Source organism: Chaetodon auriga, chromosome 12 (genome assembly GCF_051107435.1).
Source record: "Chaetodon auriga isolate fChaAug3 chromosome 12, fChaAug3.hap1, whole genome shotgun sequence".
Taxonomy (NCBI): Eukaryota; Metazoa; Chordata; class Actinopteri; order Chaetodontiformes; family Chaetodontidae; genus Chaetodon; species Chaetodon auriga.
This window is the reverse complement of record NC_135085.1, coordinates 10,740,908-10,763,962: the sequence shown is the minus strand read 5'-3', so window position 1 is coordinate 10,763,962 and position 23,055 is coordinate 10,740,908. Positions and strand designations below refer to the sequence as shown.

Here is a 23,055-nt window from a genome sequence, read left to right as displayed (position 1 = left end):
TGCCTAAATATGTCTTAAACTGAAATACTACTACTACTATAATAATAATAAAAATAGTAATACCTATATTCTACCATGGTGTTTGAGGTCATTTCTATGTAAAAGAGACACGCACAAAGTCATGTTTTCGTAAAAAGTGAAATTTGCGGTTATTCCGCAGTCCAGATGTGCGGGGCGCCTCCGCTACACCCACGCGCAGCGACGTGAGCACGCAAAGCCTCACTGAGGCAGCTGCGTCAAGTCCGCCAGAGACGACCGTGTAGATAGCGGAAAACCGGACGATTTTGGCTTCAAAATAAAAGCATGCCTTGCCGTAAAAGAGCTAACTTCAGTTTTAGCCGATCAGAAAAACTGCCATTAGCTATAGATGATTAAATAATAACGCAAGCGACAGTCAAGTGAAGATTATATATTTTTCTTACCCTTTTCATTTCATGATGAATTGATAACTTTTTAATGTTTAATTAGACAGCCGTTAATCTTCAATTTGTTTTGGCCTCTAACAACTCGTAATAGGCACGTGTTATGATTCCGGACACTTAACAAAATAATGTGTTAATTGAGAAAAAAAGTGGCAAAATCATAATGAAAATTAGAAACTTGCAGCACTAAAGCACTAATTAATAATACTAATTAATGATGGCTGCATCCCATTGAGGTAGGGCTCTGCTGTTGTGTACGCCTACTCATGGGGATAGCTGACATATAATGGAATGGAGCCACTGGAGCCAATGTTATACTGTATGTCATTAGCAGCACCAGTGTTTCTCTTGGCCTGACAGGACAGTGACAAAGGTTTATTGGTTTGGTTATCCAGTCACACTTCTTTCACAAATCTTGAGTGATCAACTTAGCAAATTCAGTGTAGACAGCACACAATTAGACAATGAGTAAGTTGAAGACACTGATATATTTATCAAGAGAAAAGGAGCTAAAATGTGGTCAGAAACACAGGTCCATTAGGGTGGGGATCTCAGTGTAGAAGTAGGTAAATGTTTGCTAACATGTTAGCCATAACATCCCAATTATCTGCAGGTGTATGGCGGCAGTGAGTCAGCTTTGAACTGCTCTGACTCTGCGGTATTTTATTTGTGTCAACCTCTCTAACCGGAAGTTGCGTGTCCTCACTCCGTGTCTCTTGACACTGGCCACCGGAGGAAAACGGAGCAGAAGAGCGAAACATGGCGACTTCGAACAATCCACGGAAATTCAGCGAGAAAATCGCTTTACATAACCAGAAGCAGGCAGAGGAGACGGCGGCGTTTGAAGAAGTGATGAAGGACCTCAGCATTACCCGGGCGGCGAGGGTAACGAAACCGCTTCTTGTTTCCCCCCCCCCACACCACCACCACCACCTCCTCTTCTCCGTTTGTTTTCAGCGAGCTGTCAAATATGCACGCAGCCAGGACAGAATAGGTAAACAATAACAAACGACGCTTCCTGCCAACGGTGGCCTTTTTCCCTCAACAACGACAACGAGCAGAGCTGACAGGAGGTCGCAGTCCTGTATGTAAATATGGATGACAGGGACCCTCGTCCGAAAAAAGTTATTATAATTTTTGTCCCACGCAAGTGGAAAGCGGAGGGGCGTGCATGCTGCTTTGACCGCGCGCGTCCAACTGCAGCGACGATTCTCGTCTCGTGCTCTCCGAGAAGAGGCGGTTAGACAAAAACGATGTTAGCCGCTGCAAAATAAACACACATGCTTTTTCTAACAGAGCACCAAATGATTCGTGATGTGTGAAGTAGCCCATGGCAGTGATATATTCCGAGGTGTGTTTGCACCCTGCCTTTGTAAACTTGTCTGACAGGTCTGCGGGCCTGAATGCTGCACAGCATGAATGACATTTACACCAAAGATGAATACAAGCAGATTATGGGGACTTAAAGCCACATTCAATACAGGCCTTCAAAATAAATCCTATGGAGGCAGGGCTTCAGCAGTGACTGCTGCTGAGTGGCGGCAGGATGGGCTGACAGACTCTAACTGTACAGCAAACATGGAGCTGCTGCGCCGTTTTTGTAATGCTGTCACAGTCAATGTGCATGTGGAAATATAAAATACCAGAATATGTCCTGATTGTCATCCTATGAAACTGAGCTCCTGCAGGATTATTTTCATTCCCCCCCTCTGTCTTTAAACTGCAGGTTTAGTCTGATGACAGGACGGGAAAAAACAGCTATTCTTATTATTCCACAGAAAATATTTTGACTTGTCAGAGTAGGAAAAGCACAGGTGTAAATCCTAAAATTAACTATGGCTGCATTCCATTTACCTGCTTCAGTTTCAAGGTCCTGGTTATTGTGCATGCTGGCTCAGTGTCACACTGTCCTGACTGACAGGGACACCTGAATAGAGCAGACTGTTGAAAATGTCTGCTGTGGAAAAGGCCTGCTAATGAAGCTTCAGCAGATGTTTGGCTTTCCTCTCATAAACGGCTAATAAGATGGCGTTTTTTCAAATCTGTTGAATTTTCTAGAAACAAATGCGTGAATCGGTTGTGTATAAACATGTATTTTAGGATACATGTCCAGACAGGTTAGTCAGAGAGCCCATTTGTCGTGTTGAATGGAGGCCTGTGGCTTTGTTTTTTATTTTCATGAATGCATAGTCAAACGGTAGGAAGTTCTCGTCAAAGTCAAACCTGTGGGAAGTAGGCCTCAGGTTTAGAGTTTCATCTTTTTCACCCCGTCTCTCTCTCTCTCTCTCTCTCTCTCTCTCTCTCTCTCTCTCTCTCTCTCCCCTTCACTCGCCCTTTGTTTTTATTTTTATTTTCTCTCTGGCTGTGTCGCCTCAGTCTCGCTGCGGTTGTGAGTGGCCTCTTCCTGATCCGGAAAGGCTACGATATGTAATCCTTTGTCAACAGAGTCCGTATGAATGTAGGTAAAAAATAAACTCTGAGGTTACAGGCTTATCAAAATACACCAGTGATACAGGCATAGTAATTGTTATTATTAGATTTTCTGCTCTGCTCACAGTGAGCAGTCGGGTTGCATGGGAAAATTTAATTGACTGGTTATGGGTTCTCTGATGGGAAATGGAACTGGAGGTCATTCTGAAATGAACGCTGCTGTGATGCGAGTTCAGCCGATGTTGAATTATCTCTGGAGAGCTTTTCTTCCATCCTAAACTTTCTGACCATCTCTTCACATGAAAAAGTTAAATTCACATTGCAATGCTGTGACAACATTAAATAAATGAGGTAGTTTCAGTGGTCTATAGAACACAATCACATGACTTAAAGTGGGGCAGGATTCAGGTTGGATTAGTATAAAGGTCTCTAATTGTCCCCTGTGTGGTATTTTGCTAATACTACTGCTACTACTCATAGTAACAATAAGCTTGCCGTTATTTGTGATGTTTGTATCGCACCTTTCATAAAAGAAATGCAGCTCAACGTGCTTTAAAACCAAGAAATGACATGCTCCAAATGCTGCACATAAAAAAGACAATGAACATAAAAACGGGGATTGAAATTTAATGTAAAATAAAACCCAAGCTGATAATGATAGAAAATTAAGATAGAGATGCATGAAGACATTGATAGAATGTCATAATTAATGTTAATTAAGAGGGAGAATGAAACCCACTGGATAATAATAGTAAAAAATAAGATTAAAAAAGCTGCTTTCAGGCTTCACAACGGTGAACAAGATCACTTCAGCTACTTTCTTTCTGTTGAAAGATGGAGTGAGACTCATCACACACTTGTTTCATCATCACAAAGCCTGCAGCTTTTCAGTAATCATGCACTCATGGTTCTGCCATTTGTCCCCCCTCTATCAGATGTGAACGAAACTCGGTGGGAACGTTCATGAGTTAGTGCAGGATGTCTCCGGTGAGTTAGATCTGGATGGCTCTGAGGCATCCTGAGTTATGAGCAAATATGTGATATGTCACGCCGACTTGAACCAGTCAGTGTAGCAGTTCAGGTTTAGGTTAATAACTGTCATCAGTGCAAATGAACCTGCTGGGTTTCAAAATACAACATCTTTGTAATTTGTGGCGCCCCCTATGGGTCAGACTCAAAATGCTTTAGGAGACTTTTTTCCCAACCATGACCTGAATATGTGTTCGCAGGTCTAGTCTTTGGACAAATCGTTAATGAGTTATGGCTATTTTCCTGCTAACCCTTGCAATCCTTTTTATGGAGAATAGATAAAATGGAAAATAAAACCACTGAATAACAGTAATAAGATAAAGCTAAATCTAGAGCTCATGGAATGAAAACAATCAAGTAAAATACAGCAGTTTAAAGAAGTGCAGCAGTGTGTCAGCGCGAGGCAAAGCGCAGAAGTTTCAGGCCTGTATCAGGAAGTCGTGGCTAAAGGCTGAAGTGAAGAGATGAGTTTTTAGCCTTGTTTTGAAAGTGTTTATCGAGCTGGCTTCTCTGATATCTGGTGTGTTCCACAGCTTTGAGGCGTAATTGACAAATGCTGCGTCTCTGATTTTCTTTGGGCTGTTGCTGGAAACCTCCAATAAACCAGCAGCAGATGATCGCAGTGTTCTTGAAGGCAAATAGTGAACAAAGGAGTTAGCGATGTAGCTTTGTCACAGTCCATTAAGGGCTTGTTGAAGAAATGTTCAAGTGTCCCTGCTGGAAATTCACATTGACTGTCACTAGTAATAATATTGAATGCATCTTATTATTGACTGAGAAACAGCCATATTTATTTCTTCTATGAAGTTCCCATTAATACCTCTTGTCTTACGTGGTGCTTCTCTGCTTCCAGTTACAGCTGCAGAAAACTCAGTATTTGCAGCTGGGACCAAACCGCGGGCAGTACTACGGAGGATCTTTGCCAAACGTCAATCAGATTGGAAATGGCACTGTCGATGTGGCTTTTCAGGTGAGGCATCATTTAGGTGTTCTTCGTTGTTTTGCATCTTTTCAGCAGCAGTTGAAATACTGTATAGATGACCAGTCATAGATTTGCATTGAATGCTGGCGATCCATTGTGCCCATCTCTGTGGCTGAGTAACATCCTGCACTATTGATTCAACCTGTGGCCGCTCTGTAAAAATGTTTGCATTGGCTTTTTTAAACACCCCGAGATCCTCATTTCCTGGGATAATACTCCACCAAGTACGTTAGCTTTATAGTCGTGTGTGACAGCAATGCTTCCACCTGTGTTAGTCTGTATATATATGAGAGAGAGAAGCTGCTCCTCTTTTCACCCAAAATGCACTGGGAACGACATCTTGCTCTGGGCACACAAAGGTATCAGAGCTTAACATCGAGGTCGAGAATTCTGGAACTTCGCTCCAAGCAGAAATGTTCATCTATCGCTGCAGAGTGAAGCTCTTTATCCTCTGAATATTAACGCTTTCATTTCCTTCCTTGGAAAAACAAATGTACACGTATACTGTCCTGACATGCATGTGTGGAAAGACAAACCTCTTAAACAAGGTAACGTTTGGTGATGCAGTTTAGTGACATTCGTAGTAGGGTTAGACCTTTGCTTTGTCCATATAAAAGAAATGATTCTGTGGGGACAGAGATGTAAAGTTAAATCTGACTGAGACACTCCCATCAACAACCCAGCACAACTCAAGCAGGAGAAGTAGTTATTTAGGTTTCTACAGCAAGAGCTGGGTGGGAGTTAGTGCTATTGTTTCCCTGTCAAGGCTCAGTTCCTCTATGAATCAGCTGATGACTGCAAATATTACTGAAGAAAATATTTCAGCAAAGTTGTGTGAACAAAACAAAATGGTCCTCATTTCTGCTTTCATGGGAACTTTCCATTGTTCTGTGGTAATTTTTGCCCTGAGCTCCATGAACTTTCATCCCTGTATAACGACTTTAAAGCTTAAACCTGCAGTGGGGAACTTTTGTCTCCCCCTTCTGGCAGTGAGCGTGATCATACACTTTAGATGTGCTTATATCGCCATAAGCTCCACTGTACTCCTTATTGATGTAGCCGACTCCGTCGCTGCGGTTGCTCCCTGCTTCAGCTCTGGCAGACCAATCATTGCTGGTCGACATAAAACACATCACTACTTGTGCGCCAGAACAGGAAATGTGCCACAGTCTCCGGGGATGCAGTCGAATAGTGAAAAAAGTAGCACGTGAAGGAAACACGTGAAGAAGAATTCATAAGGACTCAGGAAAGACACCACAGTGCTGAGAGAATCCAAGTGCTGGACGACCTGACTGTGGTGGAAGGTACTGATATGGGTCTGATGTGGTCGTAAGGAATTGTGAGACCACATTATCTCCTTTCCTTTCATAGGGATGATCCAGTGTGTCTGATCCCGAAGGAGATAAAAAAGGAAGGATTGAAGCTCCTTTCCTTAGCATTTAATGAGTTTGACCAGCTCTTATCATGGCTGCCACTTAGACAGGTTTAAGAAAGGATTTAGTTTTGTTTGCATTTCATATTCAAAGCTGCCTAATGTGACAGAATCACAGTTTGACCAGTTGATTATATTTTCTTCTGACTTCGTTTGTCAGAATTCAGGGCTGGACATGAACAGATCGACACGACACCACGGGTTGGTGGACAGAGTCTACCGAGACCGGAACCGCATCACGTCACCCCACCGAAAACCCCTCTCTATCGACAAGCATGGACGCCAGATATCCTTTAAAACCTGTTAGTCTGTTAATTGTGCCTGTTACATCTCTCCTTTGTTGCTGTTTTCAGTCGCACTCCTGAGTCTCATATAAAACTCCTGACATAGGCTTTGCTGAAGGTTGGTTAAAGGTACAATGTGTAAGATATGGTCAGAATTTAGCTTAAAAGGTTCAAACAATCAGCTAACATATCAACAGAATGTGAAGAAGTTCTGATGTTATGTCAAAGATGTCTCTGTATTGTGTTAGCAACTCAAGTTAGCATGCTAACCAGCTAGCCCCGGCCCGTCCTGTCTCGTAATACCACTTTGTACCTCAAGAGGCGCCCCTCATAGTTTAAGCTGGGACACGTATGCAAGTTTGCTACCTTGCACAACGTGTCTAAGCTATTTTTTTTTTTTTTAGTAAATAAACAAAATAAACTCACAAAATGTCAAAAAAGAAAATATTTTTTACAACTATGTTCCTTATTAAATAGAAAAATGCAACCTTTTGAAGTCAAGTGTTCTGAGCTCCTGCTCTGGGTAGACTCAGTCAGCTAGGGCCACTAGCTGCATGGCTAATTGAGCTAACTTCCTAATGGCAGCTAGCAGCTACAGCCAGAGATAGCTACAGCATAGAGTGTAGTGGGCAGCAGATAATGGTCACTCTGGTGATATGCTGCCCACTGTTTGTCTGGAGCAGCCGTCGACAGGAGGCCAAATCTTACAGACTGTGCCTTTGAGCAGAAAGCTGCCTGATTTATACCCACAGTATTTATTCATGGTAATATTGTGATAGAAATCAACATGGTCTTTTCCTGTTCTCCTGTTAAAGGCTGGGTTGAAGATCAGTGACACAGGTTTTTGAAGAATTCATCAAATTGCCTGATTAATGACTATGTTCTTCCTCAAAAATGTTTTAATTTTCTGAAAGCAGTACTGCAGTTTGTGGTGCCACTGATTTGTTTGTCCTTGTTTTGAAATATTTTGTCCCCACCTGTAAACACCTTTCAATATAATGCAATGCATTTCAACAGCACCACTAATGCGGCTTTAAAAAAACACCCATTTGGCACAGTCTCAACAAAAATCACGTTTAGAATCACACTAAGCAGATCTAAATCACGTCTGCTTAGTGTGTGTGGTCAGTGCCAAATTCCCAAAAAGTTGGGATGATGTGTGAAAACATAGATAAAATACAACGTGACAATTTGTTAATCCTTTTTGACATATACTAAAAACAGTACAAAGACTATATATTAAATGTCTTACCTCATCAGCTTCATTGATTTTTGTGAAAATATGTTTATTCTGAATTCGATGCAGCAACACGTTTCAAACAAGTTGTGGAGCTCCAAAAACACCTGTTTGGATCATTCCACAGGTAAACAGGTTCATTGCTAACAGGTGAGGGTATATTACTACATGGGCTCGGGAACACTTCGTCATCCTGATAAACACAGTTTGTTTGCATCCTGTGTCTGTTTTGCCCAGTGTCCCAACTGTTTTGGATTCGGGTTGCACTTTCATCAAGTCTGTGGATTAATTATGTGACATTTAATCAAGTAAATCAACAGGATTTTGTGCCAAAGCAGGTGCTCCGTGTTCCCAATAGGATCACAAGGCTAACTGAGGTCAGAAATGTGAATGTTTTTCTCACTTCATTTATCCAGAGATCACCAAACTTTCCAGGCTGTATGTTTTTTTATGGGATTTCTTCACTGCGGTTGCCTACATGTGACTCATAGATGTTAACAGATGTTTCTGTGACTTCAGCCTGTAATTAATTCAAGTCAAATTATGATTGTGGTACGAATGTGACTATCACGCGCCGGTCTATTTGCGATACCACCAGCACTGTGCTTTTTATTGTGTCTCCTTGTGTTTAAAGAATGAACAGGAATGAATGGATTGAATCTGCCAAGACTTTCAGTCTCCAGCTGTATTTTCTTAACCTGAAATCTCACATTGACAGCTGTCCATATGGCTCAGTATATCTGTCACCACCACCTGATACCAGCTGGAGGAGGTAAGACAGCCGGCGAGGATGAAATGCTGTCTGAGCATGACTGTATATCTCAGTGTTTACTCTTTTTATAATGATCATAATAAAGCCTTCACTTCCGTAATAATCCAGATTTGTACCGTGCTGCTTTGCTCTGTTCATGAAGATGCAGAGTCAGATCAGTACGAGATATAAGACATGGAACAAAATACGAGACTTTTCAAACTGGCTATGAAAACATGTTGCTTAAACACACAATTAGCAACTTTCAACGATTGGCATCATGGTCAAAATACTGCATTTAGACTTTAGAGCGCTGCACGTTGCACACTATGTGATGAGTCAAACATGTGAGTGAGAGTCCCCATTTTAATTTAGCCTAAGAATCAGTTCATATGACTAAATTGTGTTGATAATAGTGTTTTATGCCCATTTGAAACCTTAAATGTAATGTAATTGTTTTTATTAATGGTGGTTGAGTGATGTGTGTTTTCGGTGCTTTCCAACAGACAACATTTGTTTCTTAGATTGTTCGGTACATTGCACTGATGCATGCTGTGTGATTTTGTTTTTAATTGTTCTGCTGCAGGACAAACTCTGACTCAGCACTGCACCAGAGCACATTAACTCCTGCCCAGCAGGCCTCCTTCACCGGAGGCTCACAGGAGCTGCAGCCAAAACGAGGTACGCATTGTCTCAAGGAGTTTTCAGTTAGAAGTTGTTGCTTAAAACTTTATTTTCTTTAAGTCATAAGAACGTGCTCAGTAACACCATACTCGTGAAATATTGACCTGTAGTTTGAGATATACGTAAAAGTGTATGGCTGTGTCATAGTGAGCTCATATAGGATCCTCTTAATACATGTTGTATGAGCTGAGCTGTTTACCAGGTTCTAATGAGACAGTTTTGAAGCATGTTCAGGAGCTTTTCTTCTGTTGTCTGCAGCACTTTGTCTTGCTCTTTAAAAGAAGTAAGATGACACGGATCAAAGACGTGAACAGAGAAGAGAACAATAACAGCAAAATGAATCAAACAATAGAAAAAACATTATTAAAAATATAACCAGGGTGAGAATTGGTATTACCATATCGCTGTCACTCATGTACAACTGTAACAGGAGTATACAAGTTAAGTAAAATGATCACTCCTACAGCCAAATGATAGTAACAACCAGGCCAAGTATTGCTGAACATGTAGCTGCTTTTCACAAATCCAACAGTCTGACATAAATGCAAAAAATTCGCACTGCAACCATTCACATCTAAATCCGTCTGACCCTCCCTCACATATATACTGATAACATCTTCATCATCACAGAGCAATCGTTCGTATGTCAGCATGTCGGTAACACGCCTGTACCTATCACATCTCTATCAACGTCTGTGCCACCTGCCACCGCCATCACAGCATCCTTGTGAGACTTATCACAGTGCTGATAACATGACACACAATGCAGACCCTCTCCCTCTGCTCTGTTGCTTATTTTTGGTGGTGTCTTGCTGCTTTCTCTTGGCGCCTCAGTCGAGTGCCCTCCAGTGTATGATGAAAGGGTTTTGAATGTGGCTTTGAAGGCAGAGGAGGAAAATGACTGCTGAGAAGACGGGGCGCATCCAAGTGTCCGATGAATTTCACTGCTAATGGCCGTGTGAGGCGGATTATTCTGATTTCAGCAGCACTTTCATTTGAATTTGTGTTTTGGTGATGCCCATCACTGTCATTCAGTATTTTAGTGTTTTATCATTTTATTTCTAAGTGTTAAATTGCCTGTTTTCCTATTATCTTCCCTCCATTCTTTTTTGTGTTTAAATATCACTCGATCATATTAAACGAGGACATGTGGGCTGTGATTATTATAAGCTCAAACAGGCTGGACATCTGTACACCCAAGAGACTGAGGAGCTTGTTTTTTTTGTTTTTGGTTTTTTTCTTTTTGCCATTTCTCCATCTCTCCAGTTCTGCTGCTCACTGTACCAGGCGCTGAAGCTATTAAACAAGAGGTTGACGAAGATGGACAAAAACAGAGCTGGGAGTGCAAAAAGGTGCAACGTCTACACTCACATCAGTGTCTTTCTATCAGTTTTCTGTGGTCCTCTCAATCCTCTAACTGTAAATCATTTTTCCCTCTTTAGAACTTCTCAAGGTCCAAGCCCTGCAAAGTTCCAGGGATCCAGTGAGTATTTTACTGGTTTTCCTGTGTAGAACTGGACTGAGGAAATGTTTTCTTTAAGTCTGACTAAAATAATCAAATGATGATGAAAATGTTTTGCTATGGCTGCACTGTTTTAGTGGATGGTGAAGGGAAACTGGTATTTAAGGCTCGCAGCTTCAGATTGAGTGCATATTTACACACATCAAATGAACAAGTATGAATTCAGCATTGCTTTAAATTGAAGCCATCTGACTGTCATTAAACTTCATTTGCATTTACTTCTCGACCGCCAAAGTCATAAACAGTCTGGAGCCAAAGCAAAAGCACCAGTGGCCAAATGCACCGAGTCCAAATATTTCTGGAGGTGTTTGTATTGGAAAACATTTTCAAGTGTTGCTCAGTGACTCGCACAAGATATCCAGTGTTGATGTTTCTGTTCCCTCATTTTGTCTTTGACATCAGCCTGCTCATCTAATTTTTCCGACTGAATTAAGCTGGTTATTCACTGCACAGGTCTGCTTTCTGCAGCATATTCCCATCTCCGGACCAGCAGTTGACTGCTTCATTAAAACCAGCAGCCCACAACACTGGCGGTTCTCTTCCTGACCTGACCAACATCCAGTTTCCTCCTCCGCTGCCCACCCCGCTCGACTCAGATGATGCAGCAGCTGCCTCCAACAGCACACAGACCCTGGCCAACACGCAAGGTAGCACTGCCGACAGCGGTCTGCTCACATTTGACATAGAAAATGTTCTCCGAGTTTTGTGCAGGATATTAAGCACTTGTCATTTCAGCATTTAGCACTCTCTGGTGCCAGTTTCTCTCTGACTCCATGTGTGCTTTTAAAAAACTCTTTCCTTATTCTGTTTTTGTGTGCTGGGTAGGAGTGAACACATCTCAGCCCACAGTAACCATGGAAATGCAGCCTGGGCAGGACAACGTGGTTCCTCTCATCCTGAATGCAGGAGACTCCCACCAGCACCAGAACCTGCAGCTCTCCCCAACATCTCCACCTCTCACTCTCTCTCAGGTGCAGCCCCGCTCTCTGCCCAGATCGCAGTGGTCCTCAGAAAATCAGTGGTTCCGGCTTATTGAGTGTTTGATTTCTGACTGTTCCCAGTGGTTCAGATTGAGCTTTTGTTGTATGAGAGGTATGAGGTTGTGCTTGTGGGATAAAGAATACCCAGAACGAGCAATTAGGTACATACAAATTGATTTTAAGGATTGTTTTATTGCACATTTCATCCTCTTTGATTCAAACACTGTACAAAAAACACATATATTTAGATTTTACATTTTTTCTGTTTTCTATTTATGATTCTTTGCATCCTTGTAGTTCTTTTTTCCCCCCTTTTCCTTCTCTTACTGTGTTTATTGTTATGCACCAAAATATCAAGGCAAATTCTTTGTATGTGGAAAAATGCTTGGCAATAAAACTGACCCTAATTCTGAAATCAGTCAGCTGAACAGGCCGCAAATGTTGGAAAAAAAAATGCATTTTTTCCATAAAACATCAGTCTCAGTCATCTGTTGCTGTGCTCTCCGCAGGCGGCCATCAATGCCATGAACCTTGAGCAGCAGCTGTCCCAGTATGCCTTCTTCAACCAGCAGCCATCGTCCCAGAACCACCAGAACCAGCAGGTGAGCTTCACCTCCACCACCACCACGATCCACACACGCTGACTGTTACACAAGAGCTTCAGCTGCTTTGCACTCACATATTTTTCATTATGTGGATTGATTTTAGCTCAGTGAGACGAGAGCAAAATGAAGTCTGCAGTGTGTGATTAGGAATCTGAAGCACAGGTTAGCGTCAGTAGATTAAAACACACGCTGCACTCAAAGCATGAATGGGTTAGCTCTGTGAATGAAGGTGGTGTGTTGTCCTTTACAGATTTATTGCTTTATTGTCAATTTAGATCTTCAGTTTTTTCAAGAGGAGTTTAAGGTTTGTTCATCAACCCCTTTCCCATATATCAGTTCACCAGCTCCTTAATTCCTGCAATCTTGCAATCCCAATATTAATGCAAGAATTTTCAGATTTGATCGATTATTATAATATTTATGCAAAACTGAAATGGTGCATTGAAAGGATGCTTGATTTTACCAATCACTGCTGTTTAATGCAAAAATAAGGAATTGTATTAAACCCAATGTAGGCTCCATACGCAGCAATTATTCCAAGACTGTGTGGTGCAGTTTTTCTGTAAAGCTGCTTCACATGCAGTCATGTCAGTCATTTATGTGAAGATCTCTGATCTCAGTACCTTTTTCTGATGGACTGATTTTATTGATCCGATGAAAGGGTCTCAAATTCTGCGGGGTTGTGTTTCTTGTTGAGAGTTTATCGTTTAGTCGTGGTTGAACCTGAGCAGCAGAGGTGGGAGTAAGTCACGCATGTGCTGTCTCAAGCAGAGAGACGTTAGCTTTTTGCTAACAGTTGATGAGCCAATAAGTTTTATATAAAGACACGCCCCCTCCATGATTGCTGCCTCCTGCTCTGGCCTTTGCTGCTCTGTTGCGTCTGATTAGGTTGCCAGGTTTGCACACGTTACACTAAAAATCGTGTTTCCAAAACAAAAAGTAACTTCTCGATATAAAAAGTCAAGTTCTTTCGAGTCATCTCTCGCAAATCTAAGTTGTTTTCTTAATACCTACCAATATTTGAGCGTAAAAGAACATCTAATAATGATATTTGATATTTATTTTGACAAAAACATAGAATGTAAACATTTGTAGGCAGGATTCCTCAGATCTATTCATTAATGAGTTGTGACAAACGTGTACAGGATGTGTATGATATGTGACTGTTAAATGATAAATAAAACAATAGTAAGAATAAATGTAAAATGTAAGTCAAGTTTGAAATGTGAACCACTGGAAATTGAATTACTGTGCATACATGAAGAAACACTTCAAATGAAAGGTCTTGATGTACATAATAATGTGGCCTGGAGCTGTTTATGTGCCCTCAAATCTTTTTCTGCCAACATGCTTTAACAGCAGATACTGATGTGCTCTACCTGTGAGGAGCCATTATTAAAGCTGTTAACTGGTACTTGATGACTACGTGATGTCTGTCCCTTTTTAATGGCTCCACTCTTTCTTCTCCAGCAGACAGGTCTGGTCCAGCTGTCGTCCTCTGTGAACTCCACATCAGACAACCAGACGTCCTCACAAACCAACATGACCATAGACATGAACACGGTGAGCCGCGGACTCATCTATCTGCATCACATCAGTGTGTCACAGTGTTGATATGTGACTGCAACACAGCGATGACTGGCTCTTCCCAGCTGCTGCTCATTTCTTTCTTAATAATGTGTTTTCAGATGTGTTGGTCTGGGTGATGGACGCTGCCTCGTTAACGTACTCAGACTCCTTGGCGTTGTGATATGAAGTTGTTCGAGAGTGCATTTGTTCTGGAAAGTCTCAGCTGTGTAGTACAGAAGCTGAGAACAGCCGTGCTGCAGTTATTTTGTTTAATGCTGTTATCTCTAGTTAATTATTTCATTATCCCGAGATAAAAAGCGAATTTTCTCGCGATAACGGCTTAATTTATCTCATTATCTAAAGAAAAACAAAAGGATGATCTCTCCATATCGTGGGATAATGTATCATGAATATCAGCAGGATCACTGAACTCGCCTGTGAGCCTATGGCCGTGGCAGACTGAATAACTAACAGAGAGACGTCATTTCTGCCTGTGTTGCGCCTTGATTGAAGTACAGGCTGATGTCCTTGATCAGTAATGGATACTCATCGATCTGACATTTTCAGCTTAAATCCACCAAAGACACCATCAGTGCATTCTGACACCCTTGAGCTCTGATAAACATGACAAAAAAAAAGAAGAAGCGACCTTTTGTTTTCTGGTGATGATGTATTGATTATCTCATTATCCCAAGATAACGTCATTAAGAAATACCTGCAGGCACGGCCGTTTTTGGCTTCAGTAGCATCGTGATTGCTTTGAAAAAGTGCTGTCTATAGTCTATGACTCTTTTATTTAACATTTATACTTGAACACAAATCTCCACGCTCGTGTAATTGATTCTTTATCATGGCAGCTTTTGCACAGAACTAAGACAAAACCTCCCAAATTAATGCATGAAATGGCTCTCGCTTGGCTCTCGCTGCTCTACTTCTGTTGCAGTGGGAATGTGTTTGGATAACTGCAGAAATGAAGTGGCCTACATTCTCCTGCTCTCAGTTATAGACTTTGCAGCGTGGGGTCAAGTGACACATTGTGAGGAAACACGGCTTAGACGTACCTCTCTGTTAATTTAACCACATATACGGAGCTCATGCGCAGTTCTCCAGCCTGTCTCATGCGCCACTTTGTTTACTTCCATGTCGAAGCTGTAGATTTGAGATCTGGAGCAAATACAGTTACAGTGAGATGATGGAAAATACTATCGTCCTTCAGTTTCTTGAGAGTTCAAACAGGTCTGCTGCAGAAATAATCATTGCACTAGTTTAAATATCTGTATCCAGAGACCCTGAACTGTGTTATCACTTCTCTGCCTCATGCTGCCAATATTGTGGTAGTTTATCTATCAATAGTTTAGGAATGTGGAGGTTTGAGTAATAAGAGATTCTTCATTTGATCCACCTCTAAACCTTATTTTCTGTGATGTCATTTTGGTGGTGTATTGCTTAAGTGGAGCTGATTTTGTGATCAAAATAGAAGCCTTTGTTTTCGTGTAAATATGCTTCTTCAGATTTTGTTGGGTGAGTAGATAGAAAAGAGCAGATATGACAGAACAGAAGAGAGCAGAGTCGCTTCTCTCTGATCCTCCAGTTTTGCAGAATTCACTCGCTTAGCTTGGATTCCTGGCAACATTTTTCCTCTCCTAATTAATCCCCTGTAGTTTTCTCTGTTTCTCCCAGATCTTGTTCAGTGTTATTAATGCATTGATGTTACACGTAGCACGGGCTGTTCGCTGCTGTAATTATTTCAAATGTATTTCAGCATTAGTTGCTAGTATTCTGGGTTTTAACCGTTAAAAAGCAAATCAGTATTTAAGTGTGAACTACAGAGAGACAAGCACCAGAGATACCCGTAACAAAGCTCCATATCCAGTATACACACACACACACACACACACACACACACACACCCTCCAATGTCAATAACTCAACCGTGTCCTCTTGTATCAGGCCTCCTCCCTCCAACAGTACCGCAGTAGGGTCGGATCCTCTGCCAATCAGTCTCCAACCTCCCCCGTCTCCAATCAAGGCTTCTCACCTGGAGGCTCGCCTCAAGTAAGGGCGTGTGAACCAGTGAGCTGCTGGCTCGCTCCGCATACAAGTCACCGTCCCCTGCATCGTAGTTCTGTGGTTCTCGTTGCCGAGTAGGACTCTGTGGCTGCCCCCCTACAGCTGCTTCTATTGTGTTGACGTTAGCAGATCTGGGCAAAAAAAAAAGAAGTAGATGTCAGTTTATTTCATTCACTGCTTCTGTAAATATGCAAGGAGAAAAAAGGTCAGAAATAATGGCAATTAGAGGATCTTGTGATATCGACACGCAGAGCAGTTTTTCACAGCTGACATTTTAGCGTGTTGTAGCAGGAATTTCACTGGTGCTTTTCTGTCAGTGGACGTTTCCCAGCATGCACAACACCAGTGTTAATGTCACTAATTAACACCTGTGGTTTTCATGCTATGACATGATAAAAGCACGTCAAAATAAACGTCGTCAAGTATTTCAGGAAACATTCTGGAGAGAAAAACAACTTTGCATCAGTGACACAGGAAAGCTGTACATCAGAATATGATCACATCAAATGCTGATCGGCTGTGTAGTCCCTGTTTTGCCCAGATCTGACCACCAGTCTCTTGAAACACATGTCGTTGATGTGTTGTTATGTAGTTGTGTCCCTGACCTTCCTTCTCTGCTGCTTTTGTGGTATTTGCGTTGCATCTCCACCGTTTCCTCCCCAGTCTTGCTATATAAGACTCTGTACTGAAGTTGTTGTTTTTCTATGTTTATCAGATCTTTATGTTTATTGTGGTTTTGCACCAGCATGGAGACTTCAGGTGGAATGGAAGGGGGGATCATAATCCCCCTCAATTTCTTTATTCTTTCTTTCTTTCTTTATTTTGGTTGAGGAGACACTGCTAATCATCCCCATGGTTGAATCTCGAGTAACTGAGCCTTGCTTGCAGGGTGGCTCTTTAAGATAAACTGAACACACCCAAAGTAAACATGGATCAGGGTTGTTATTCTGTGTCAGACTCAGTCTAAGCAGTTGAAATCCTGGTAAGGAGGTGGGACTGTAAATCATTTACCGCTTTAACCTCCCAAAGTGTTTTTGGAAAACATTCCCGAAACAAAACTATGGATTACCCATTCAAGCATATATTATGTATTAGATTCAGTGCTGAAAATAAATAAGTAGATATCATTTTTTAAGAGAGAGAAATGTGGCAAGTGACAGCAGCGATGTACGTCGTGTGTCTGCATTTCTATATGTTTGTCCTGCTTACCCACTTCTCTCCCGAGCTGAAGTGGCTCACTCGCAGTCCTGAGGTTATCCATGGGCTAAACCACAACTGACAAGCTGTGTGCTCTATTATCCTGCTCTGCCCTGTGGGGACATCTGCAGCACACACAGATAATTTGGTTTTGAACTAGGAGGAGCACGAGCTGAGAATATGATCCAATTACTTATACATTAAGAGGCCACGATGAAATAGGAGAACTTCTGTTGCTGGTTCAGCGAGGACATTTAAATGAGAGACTTCAAGAGAATTAGCTTGCACTGGATGAGTCAGTGGAGGGAGAATAAAGTCACAAAGGGGATTAGGATTTCAATGATTCCCTTTATTTCATGTGAATTTCATTCCATTTGGTGGTGTTAATTAAAATACCAAGGCCAGAAGGCAGCAGGGGAGGCTCGTGTGGAAGGAAAGTGAGACGTCTCCGTCCTTCCCTTTGGCTGACTTTTGACATTTGGTGGATTTCCGTCTATGATGATGGAACTTGTGGTTATTATTCATGCAATTAACAAAATCCTTTATTTATTCATTTGTTTGCTTGTTCATTAAGTCAGTCAGCCATTTATTTATTTCCTTATTACACCCTCCAAATTATATATATATTTTTGCAGTTTTCAGCCATTTCCGTAAAATGTTGAGTGCTCTGGAGAAAGGAAAATGCTGCTAAAGGGGGTGAAATGTTTTAAGTAGCTCTCTTTATGAAATATTCATACATAATTTTGTGAATGTACGCTGTGCCTGCTACATCTGTCAGTCACAACAAACACTTAATAATGCAAGATTTTGCAAATATTGCAGAGTTTCATTTGCATCTTATTGAAAGAGCAGGCTACAGAATCCTTGTTGGACTGTCTTATGTTTGCTGTCTGTGTCTTGCTTTAAACGTCTGTTAAAAACGAAGATGTTGCTTCTGAATTGTGTGTTTATTACCTGATTGTTCACTGCCTCTTCTGTGTGTGCCATCCCCTCCAGCGTCATTGCACATTTAAGATATGTTGATGTTTGAGATGAAAAACGATTAATCAGTGAAGCAGTTTCTCTCTTCCCTGCAGTAGATACACAAATATTGCATCACACACATGCAGAACACTGGAGGCATTAGTGAACGTCAACTGGCTGTGGATTAGCAAACTCATCTCGAAAGAATTCGATTTTCCGATGTTGGGAGGTGATATTGGGCACTTTGTTGTTCTGGTCCTGTCGCTGCTTTGACTGTGTCCTTTTCATACTCTGCACTTCATGTTAAACTTCTCCAGCCTGCTAGGAGTTTTTACCAGAGTCTAAATAAACAGATTTGGCCTGTTTGTTGTTGCAGCACAACTCCATACTGGGCAGCGTGTTTGCGGACTTCTACGACCAGCAGCTCCCGTCCATTCAGGCCAGCGCTCTCTCACAGCAGGTCAGACAAAAGCCGTCATGTCCACTTTTAGACCTGCTCTCCACCTGCTCTTGCTTTAGAGTGACTGGATGTTCGGTACAGCAGCAACACATGTGATTCTTCTTTCTGTGGTGATTGCCAGTTGGAGCAGTTCAACATGATTGAAACCCCCATCAGCTCCGACAGCCTGTACAACCAGACCTCCACCCTCAACTACTCCCAGGCGCTCATGATGGGTTTGACTGGTGGCCATTGCAACCTGCAGGATTCGCAGCAGCTGGGCTACAGTAGCCATGGCAACATCCCCAACATCATTCTCACAGGTGCTGCTTCGACATATCATGTGGCTCACTTAAGGCTTGTAGAGGGCTGCGGCTCTTTCATGAAGATTTCCAAAATCCCGAACCAGAAAAGCTTGTGCTTCATATTTGCTCGCGTGTGTAGATGTAGCGACGGTTTCTCTGACACCGTGTCAACTAAAGCTGAGCGTTGAAGGCCTCACTGAGATATGATTCATTGCTGGGCTGTTATGATGCGTTAGGTTGTATACACAGTTGACTGGCTTTAAATGACTTGGCACGGTTGTTAATCTGCCGCTCATTCAAAGGTGAATAACTTCCAACAATCTCTAAATGAGTGATAGTGTGAGCTGTGAGTTACTGCTAACGCTGACATATCCCACACTTGACAGCTGGCTGCATTCACAAGCTTTCTTCCAAAGAGGAAAGTTATTTTCCACACGTGCACCATCCTGACTGAGCTTTCCATCAGTCCACATTGTCAAACATGAGTGGGACTCATGTGTGGCAGTCACATCACCAAGAAATGCTGCCCAAATTCAGAACTTAAACTCTTGTATGTCAAGAGATAAACCTATTGAAATTACATTTAGGAGGATTTTTCAGCCCCACTGAGTTTTCCTTCAGTTGTGTCTGAAAGTCAACAGCGTCTGTTGATAACTGTCTCTTTACTGAAATGTGTAATTAAGATGTCAAGATGTCGAGCTTCTTACAGCAGGTTATTATCAAATCATAACCCAGATTTGTCTCTTTTTGCCGCCATTGATTTCTAAATTTAACCATCTTCCCACTCCCCCTTAAAAACCCCGCAGAGATAAACATGTGCCAACTGATTTAACAACTAATCCTTGTTTTAACTTGCTGTCTTGCTCAGTGAGTGGAGAGTCTCCCCCCAGCCTGCCCAAGGACCTGACTGGCTCACTGTCCACAGATGTCAGCTTTGATATCGACTCCCAGTTCCCGCTGGACGATCTGAAAATCGACCCACTGACGCTTGATGGCCTGCACATGCTCAACGATCCGGACATGGTTCTTGCTGACCCTGCCACAGAGGACGCGTTTCGCCTCGACCGGCTCTAACCACCGCTGGTGCACCGGCGTGTGGATGCTGCTGCCGGTTTTGCATCTGAGAAGATAAAACCAAGAGGAGGGGATTTCTGGAGCGCGCAGGTCGAGACCTCGTCAGGGCAGAGCATCGATTCCACACCAACCAACCACAATCACACCCCACAGGAGAGCTTTTAAACAAACGATCTTTGTAGGAAAATGCATTGAAATGTTTTTGAAGACTGCCGCTAGCCTCCCTTCTCTTCAGAACCGGGAAGCTGGTTTACGACTGATGACGCTCAACTTATGGTATGATTGATGTTCGTGGTTTTGTCACTACTTCTTGCAAACGACCATCCGATCTTTGATTTACTTTTGATGCCTAGTTTTCATTTGGGGGAGCGTGATCACAGGGGCAGAAGGTCTCTTGTTCTCCATCAGTGACTGACTAAACCATGTCTGCAGAGCAAACGGTAACGATCTACAGTAAACTTCTCACTCACCTGTTAACATAGAGTGGCTTGATCAAGTTCAGCCTCCCTCTGTGCCAAGCTGATTGTTCTCAGTAGTGCATTCAGTCTGGATATAAATTTAGTCCTAATCCCTGTGTGATTTGTCATAGAAGCCAAAGTCAGGCCTGCTTTGATTTTTCCCAAATTTCCTCTTAAGCCTTGAGTGACGACTAGTGATTTGTTTCGCCGCCGAAGTTCTTTTTAGGAAATGCCGAATTCTGATTTCACCATAGTAAACAGCCGTCATCAGTTATGCATGAAATCACAAATCACTGTGCATACTTGTTTTGCCTTAATAGCTTGAGATTTTGGTTTTGATGCAAAGATGAGAATTATGTAAACGAGGAAAAAACATTCGAATTGTCAAGTAACTTGTACTGTTTTACAACTGGTTTGGCCTACATCATTCACGGTTGCATTACTGTAGTTGTATTTCTGAGGTGTGCTGATCTTTCTCCATCACTCAGTCCACAGTCACGACCATATCGTTTGTCACGGTCATTTATCAGACAGATCCCAAACGGATAAATGAGTTCTTTGTTACGAAACAGATGTTTAAAGGCTTGTTTTGTTTTATATTTTACATGTACAGAATGTGATTAGATTTTGCGTAATGGTATCTATGCAAAACTACAGCGATGGATTTAGGACTGTAAAATGAAACAGATAAAAATGAACCCTTTCAAAAGGAAGCCAACGTGCAACATTCTGACGATGGTGCCATGTTCCATTTCTCTTGATATTCTTGAAACTGCGTTTTTCTTTCCAAGTAGTTTGGTGTGGAGAGAAAAGAGGTTCAGTGCGTGTGGCACACAGTACAAACTCTCCTGGATTACTCCCAAAGATGTGACCTCAGCGTAGTTGAAATATATATATTTTTCCAGACAATTGAACTGCCTCTATACTAGAACAGCATTGTTGATGCAATGAGAATGTATTTAGGTCACATCTGTACAGTTGTGTTGCTGCCATGTTGTCATCCTCATTGCCTCTCATATCTAGCCTTTATGTACTGTAGGACCAAATATATTTCACCTGTTGTTGTTTCTCCCTGCAGAGGAGATGCGCCGTACTGTTTTAAGTTTTAGGACTTTTCTGTTTCCTCGGCACTACGGTGATACTGAATATCCGTTTCCTCATCATGCTCGTGTCGTCTGTGCCCTTTGATGATTTGTTCCATGTCTCTGTGGTCTTTTATACGGCTTCATGCGTTTGCTTGCTCCTTAGCGAAGTCTGTGTGTTTCTGAGTGAGTGGATGCATTGGATTCATTCATAACCCAATCCCATTTCTCATATTGCACTTTATGCATTTATTTAAAACACTGACTTATGAGAGTTTATATACTAAGCCCCCCCCCCCCCCAAAACCCACCCTCCCATCCCTGTGACTGTTATGTGCTCTGGACCTGTTTGCCCTGTCTTTGATTAAACTTGCCTTCTTGTAAAAAAAAACAAAAAAAAAGAAAGAAAAAACATGAAAAAAGCTAAATTATAGTTATTTTTGAAAAGTCATATACAGATAGTCTATTTAAAAGAGCTGTTTTTACTTAATCAATGAGTATTTTGTTAGCTGTCTACTGTTACACAGTTTTTCCTAAATTTGGGAAGGTATTTGTATTTTGGGATGGAGGTGATCAGAGGTGTGTTGGTCATGTTCCTGTGCTGCAGCTCTAATCTAAGAAACATGCTAATACGAATCACTCGATAGCAAATTAAAAGTTTATTATTGAAGTAGTCAAAGATACAGGTACAGTATAGTGTGATTTCTCAGATGAGTACATTTGAAATGTGCAGGGCGTATTATCACAATACTGTGCCAGATGGGATCAATCAATCCCTAAAAAGTCTTTTAAGGAATTTATATTGCAATTCAGTCCAGGTGTAATTATTATCTTAGTGCCCATAAAAGGAATTTTGGTTCATTTCTAGGACACTATAGCCATTTCCCATCAATACTCCACACTATGAAAGAGGCTTTTCTGTAGCTGCAACATTGTGTGTGTCTGTGTAAAGGTCCTCCTGTGCCAGCGTCTCTCACCATTATTCTCACATAATGGAAATCAAAACTGTTGACATTAAGTTGTTGAGCTTGAAGAAATTTTTTTTTTTCCTTTCTTTTTTGGAAAATACTCTAATGTTTTGAATGCATCATGTTTCTGGATTTTGATGCAGTGTTTTTTCTATTTTAACTATGTTGTGACTGCATGAATCTCTGGGCTTGTTTTTTCCCCCTTTATGACTTTTTGGGTTTTATCTCCTTTGAAGGGTGGGGTCAGCTTCGTCTGTCGCCGTGTTCTGTTTTTCTTGTTTGGTGATATTGTCTTTTGTCTCTTTTTAATTCAGCGTCACGTGTAGGCTACGTATCTGCTAATTGAAGCCTAAAAGCATCAGAAATATCGTAATCAGCCTTTTATGCACATGTAGAAGCTGTTGTTTGGTACCATGTTTTACACTGCAATATACAGTATGTGCTTATTTTCTGTGCAACCCCTGCAGAGTTTGATTATGTCATGGTAAATCTAGACTAGCTTTGTATATTGCTGTATGGTAGGAACAATGTTTTTCGTGCTTTATGTGATATGATGTCAAAGTGAGAAAATG

General features: G+C 41.6%; 1 protein-coding gene across 6 annotated transcripts; it reads left to right on the top strand.

Annotated features, from left to right (window-relative positions):
* Nucleotides 1–1,118: 1,118 nt before the first annotated feature.
* Nucleotides 1,119–21,812, top strand: crtc1a (CREB regulated transcription coactivator 1a). 6 transcript variants are annotated; one of them, XM_076744623.1, is made up of 15 exons: nucleotides 1,119–1,307; nucleotides 4,735–4,851; nucleotides 6,456–6,581; nucleotides 8,527–8,588; nucleotides 9,154–9,248; nucleotides 10,518–10,603; nucleotides 10,694–10,734; nucleotides 11,227–11,420; nucleotides 11,599–11,744; nucleotides 12,263–12,355; nucleotides 13,829–13,921; nucleotides 15,878–15,982; nucleotides 18,534–18,617; nucleotides 18,739–18,919; nucleotides 19,770–21,812. In XM_076744623.1, the coding sequence occupies exons 1-15, from the start codon at nucleotides 1,182–1,184 to the stop codon at nucleotides 19,973–19,975; spliced, it is 1,755 nt and encodes a 584-aa protein (XP_076600738.1). In that variant the 5' UTR covers nucleotides 1,119–1,181; the 3' UTR covers nucleotides 19,976–21,812. The 6 variants fall into 6 exon arrangements, with proteins under 6 accessions (XP_076600738.1, XP_076600740.1, XP_076600744.1 ...); XM_076744625.1 differs by having other exon boundaries at nucleotides 1,121–1,307; nucleotides 11,242–11,420; XM_076744624.1 differs by having other exon boundaries at nucleotides 1,144–1,307; nucleotides 6,456–6,583; nucleotides 8,529–8,588; nucleotides 13,832–13,921.
* Nucleotides 21,813–23,055: the final 1,243 nt, after the last annotated feature.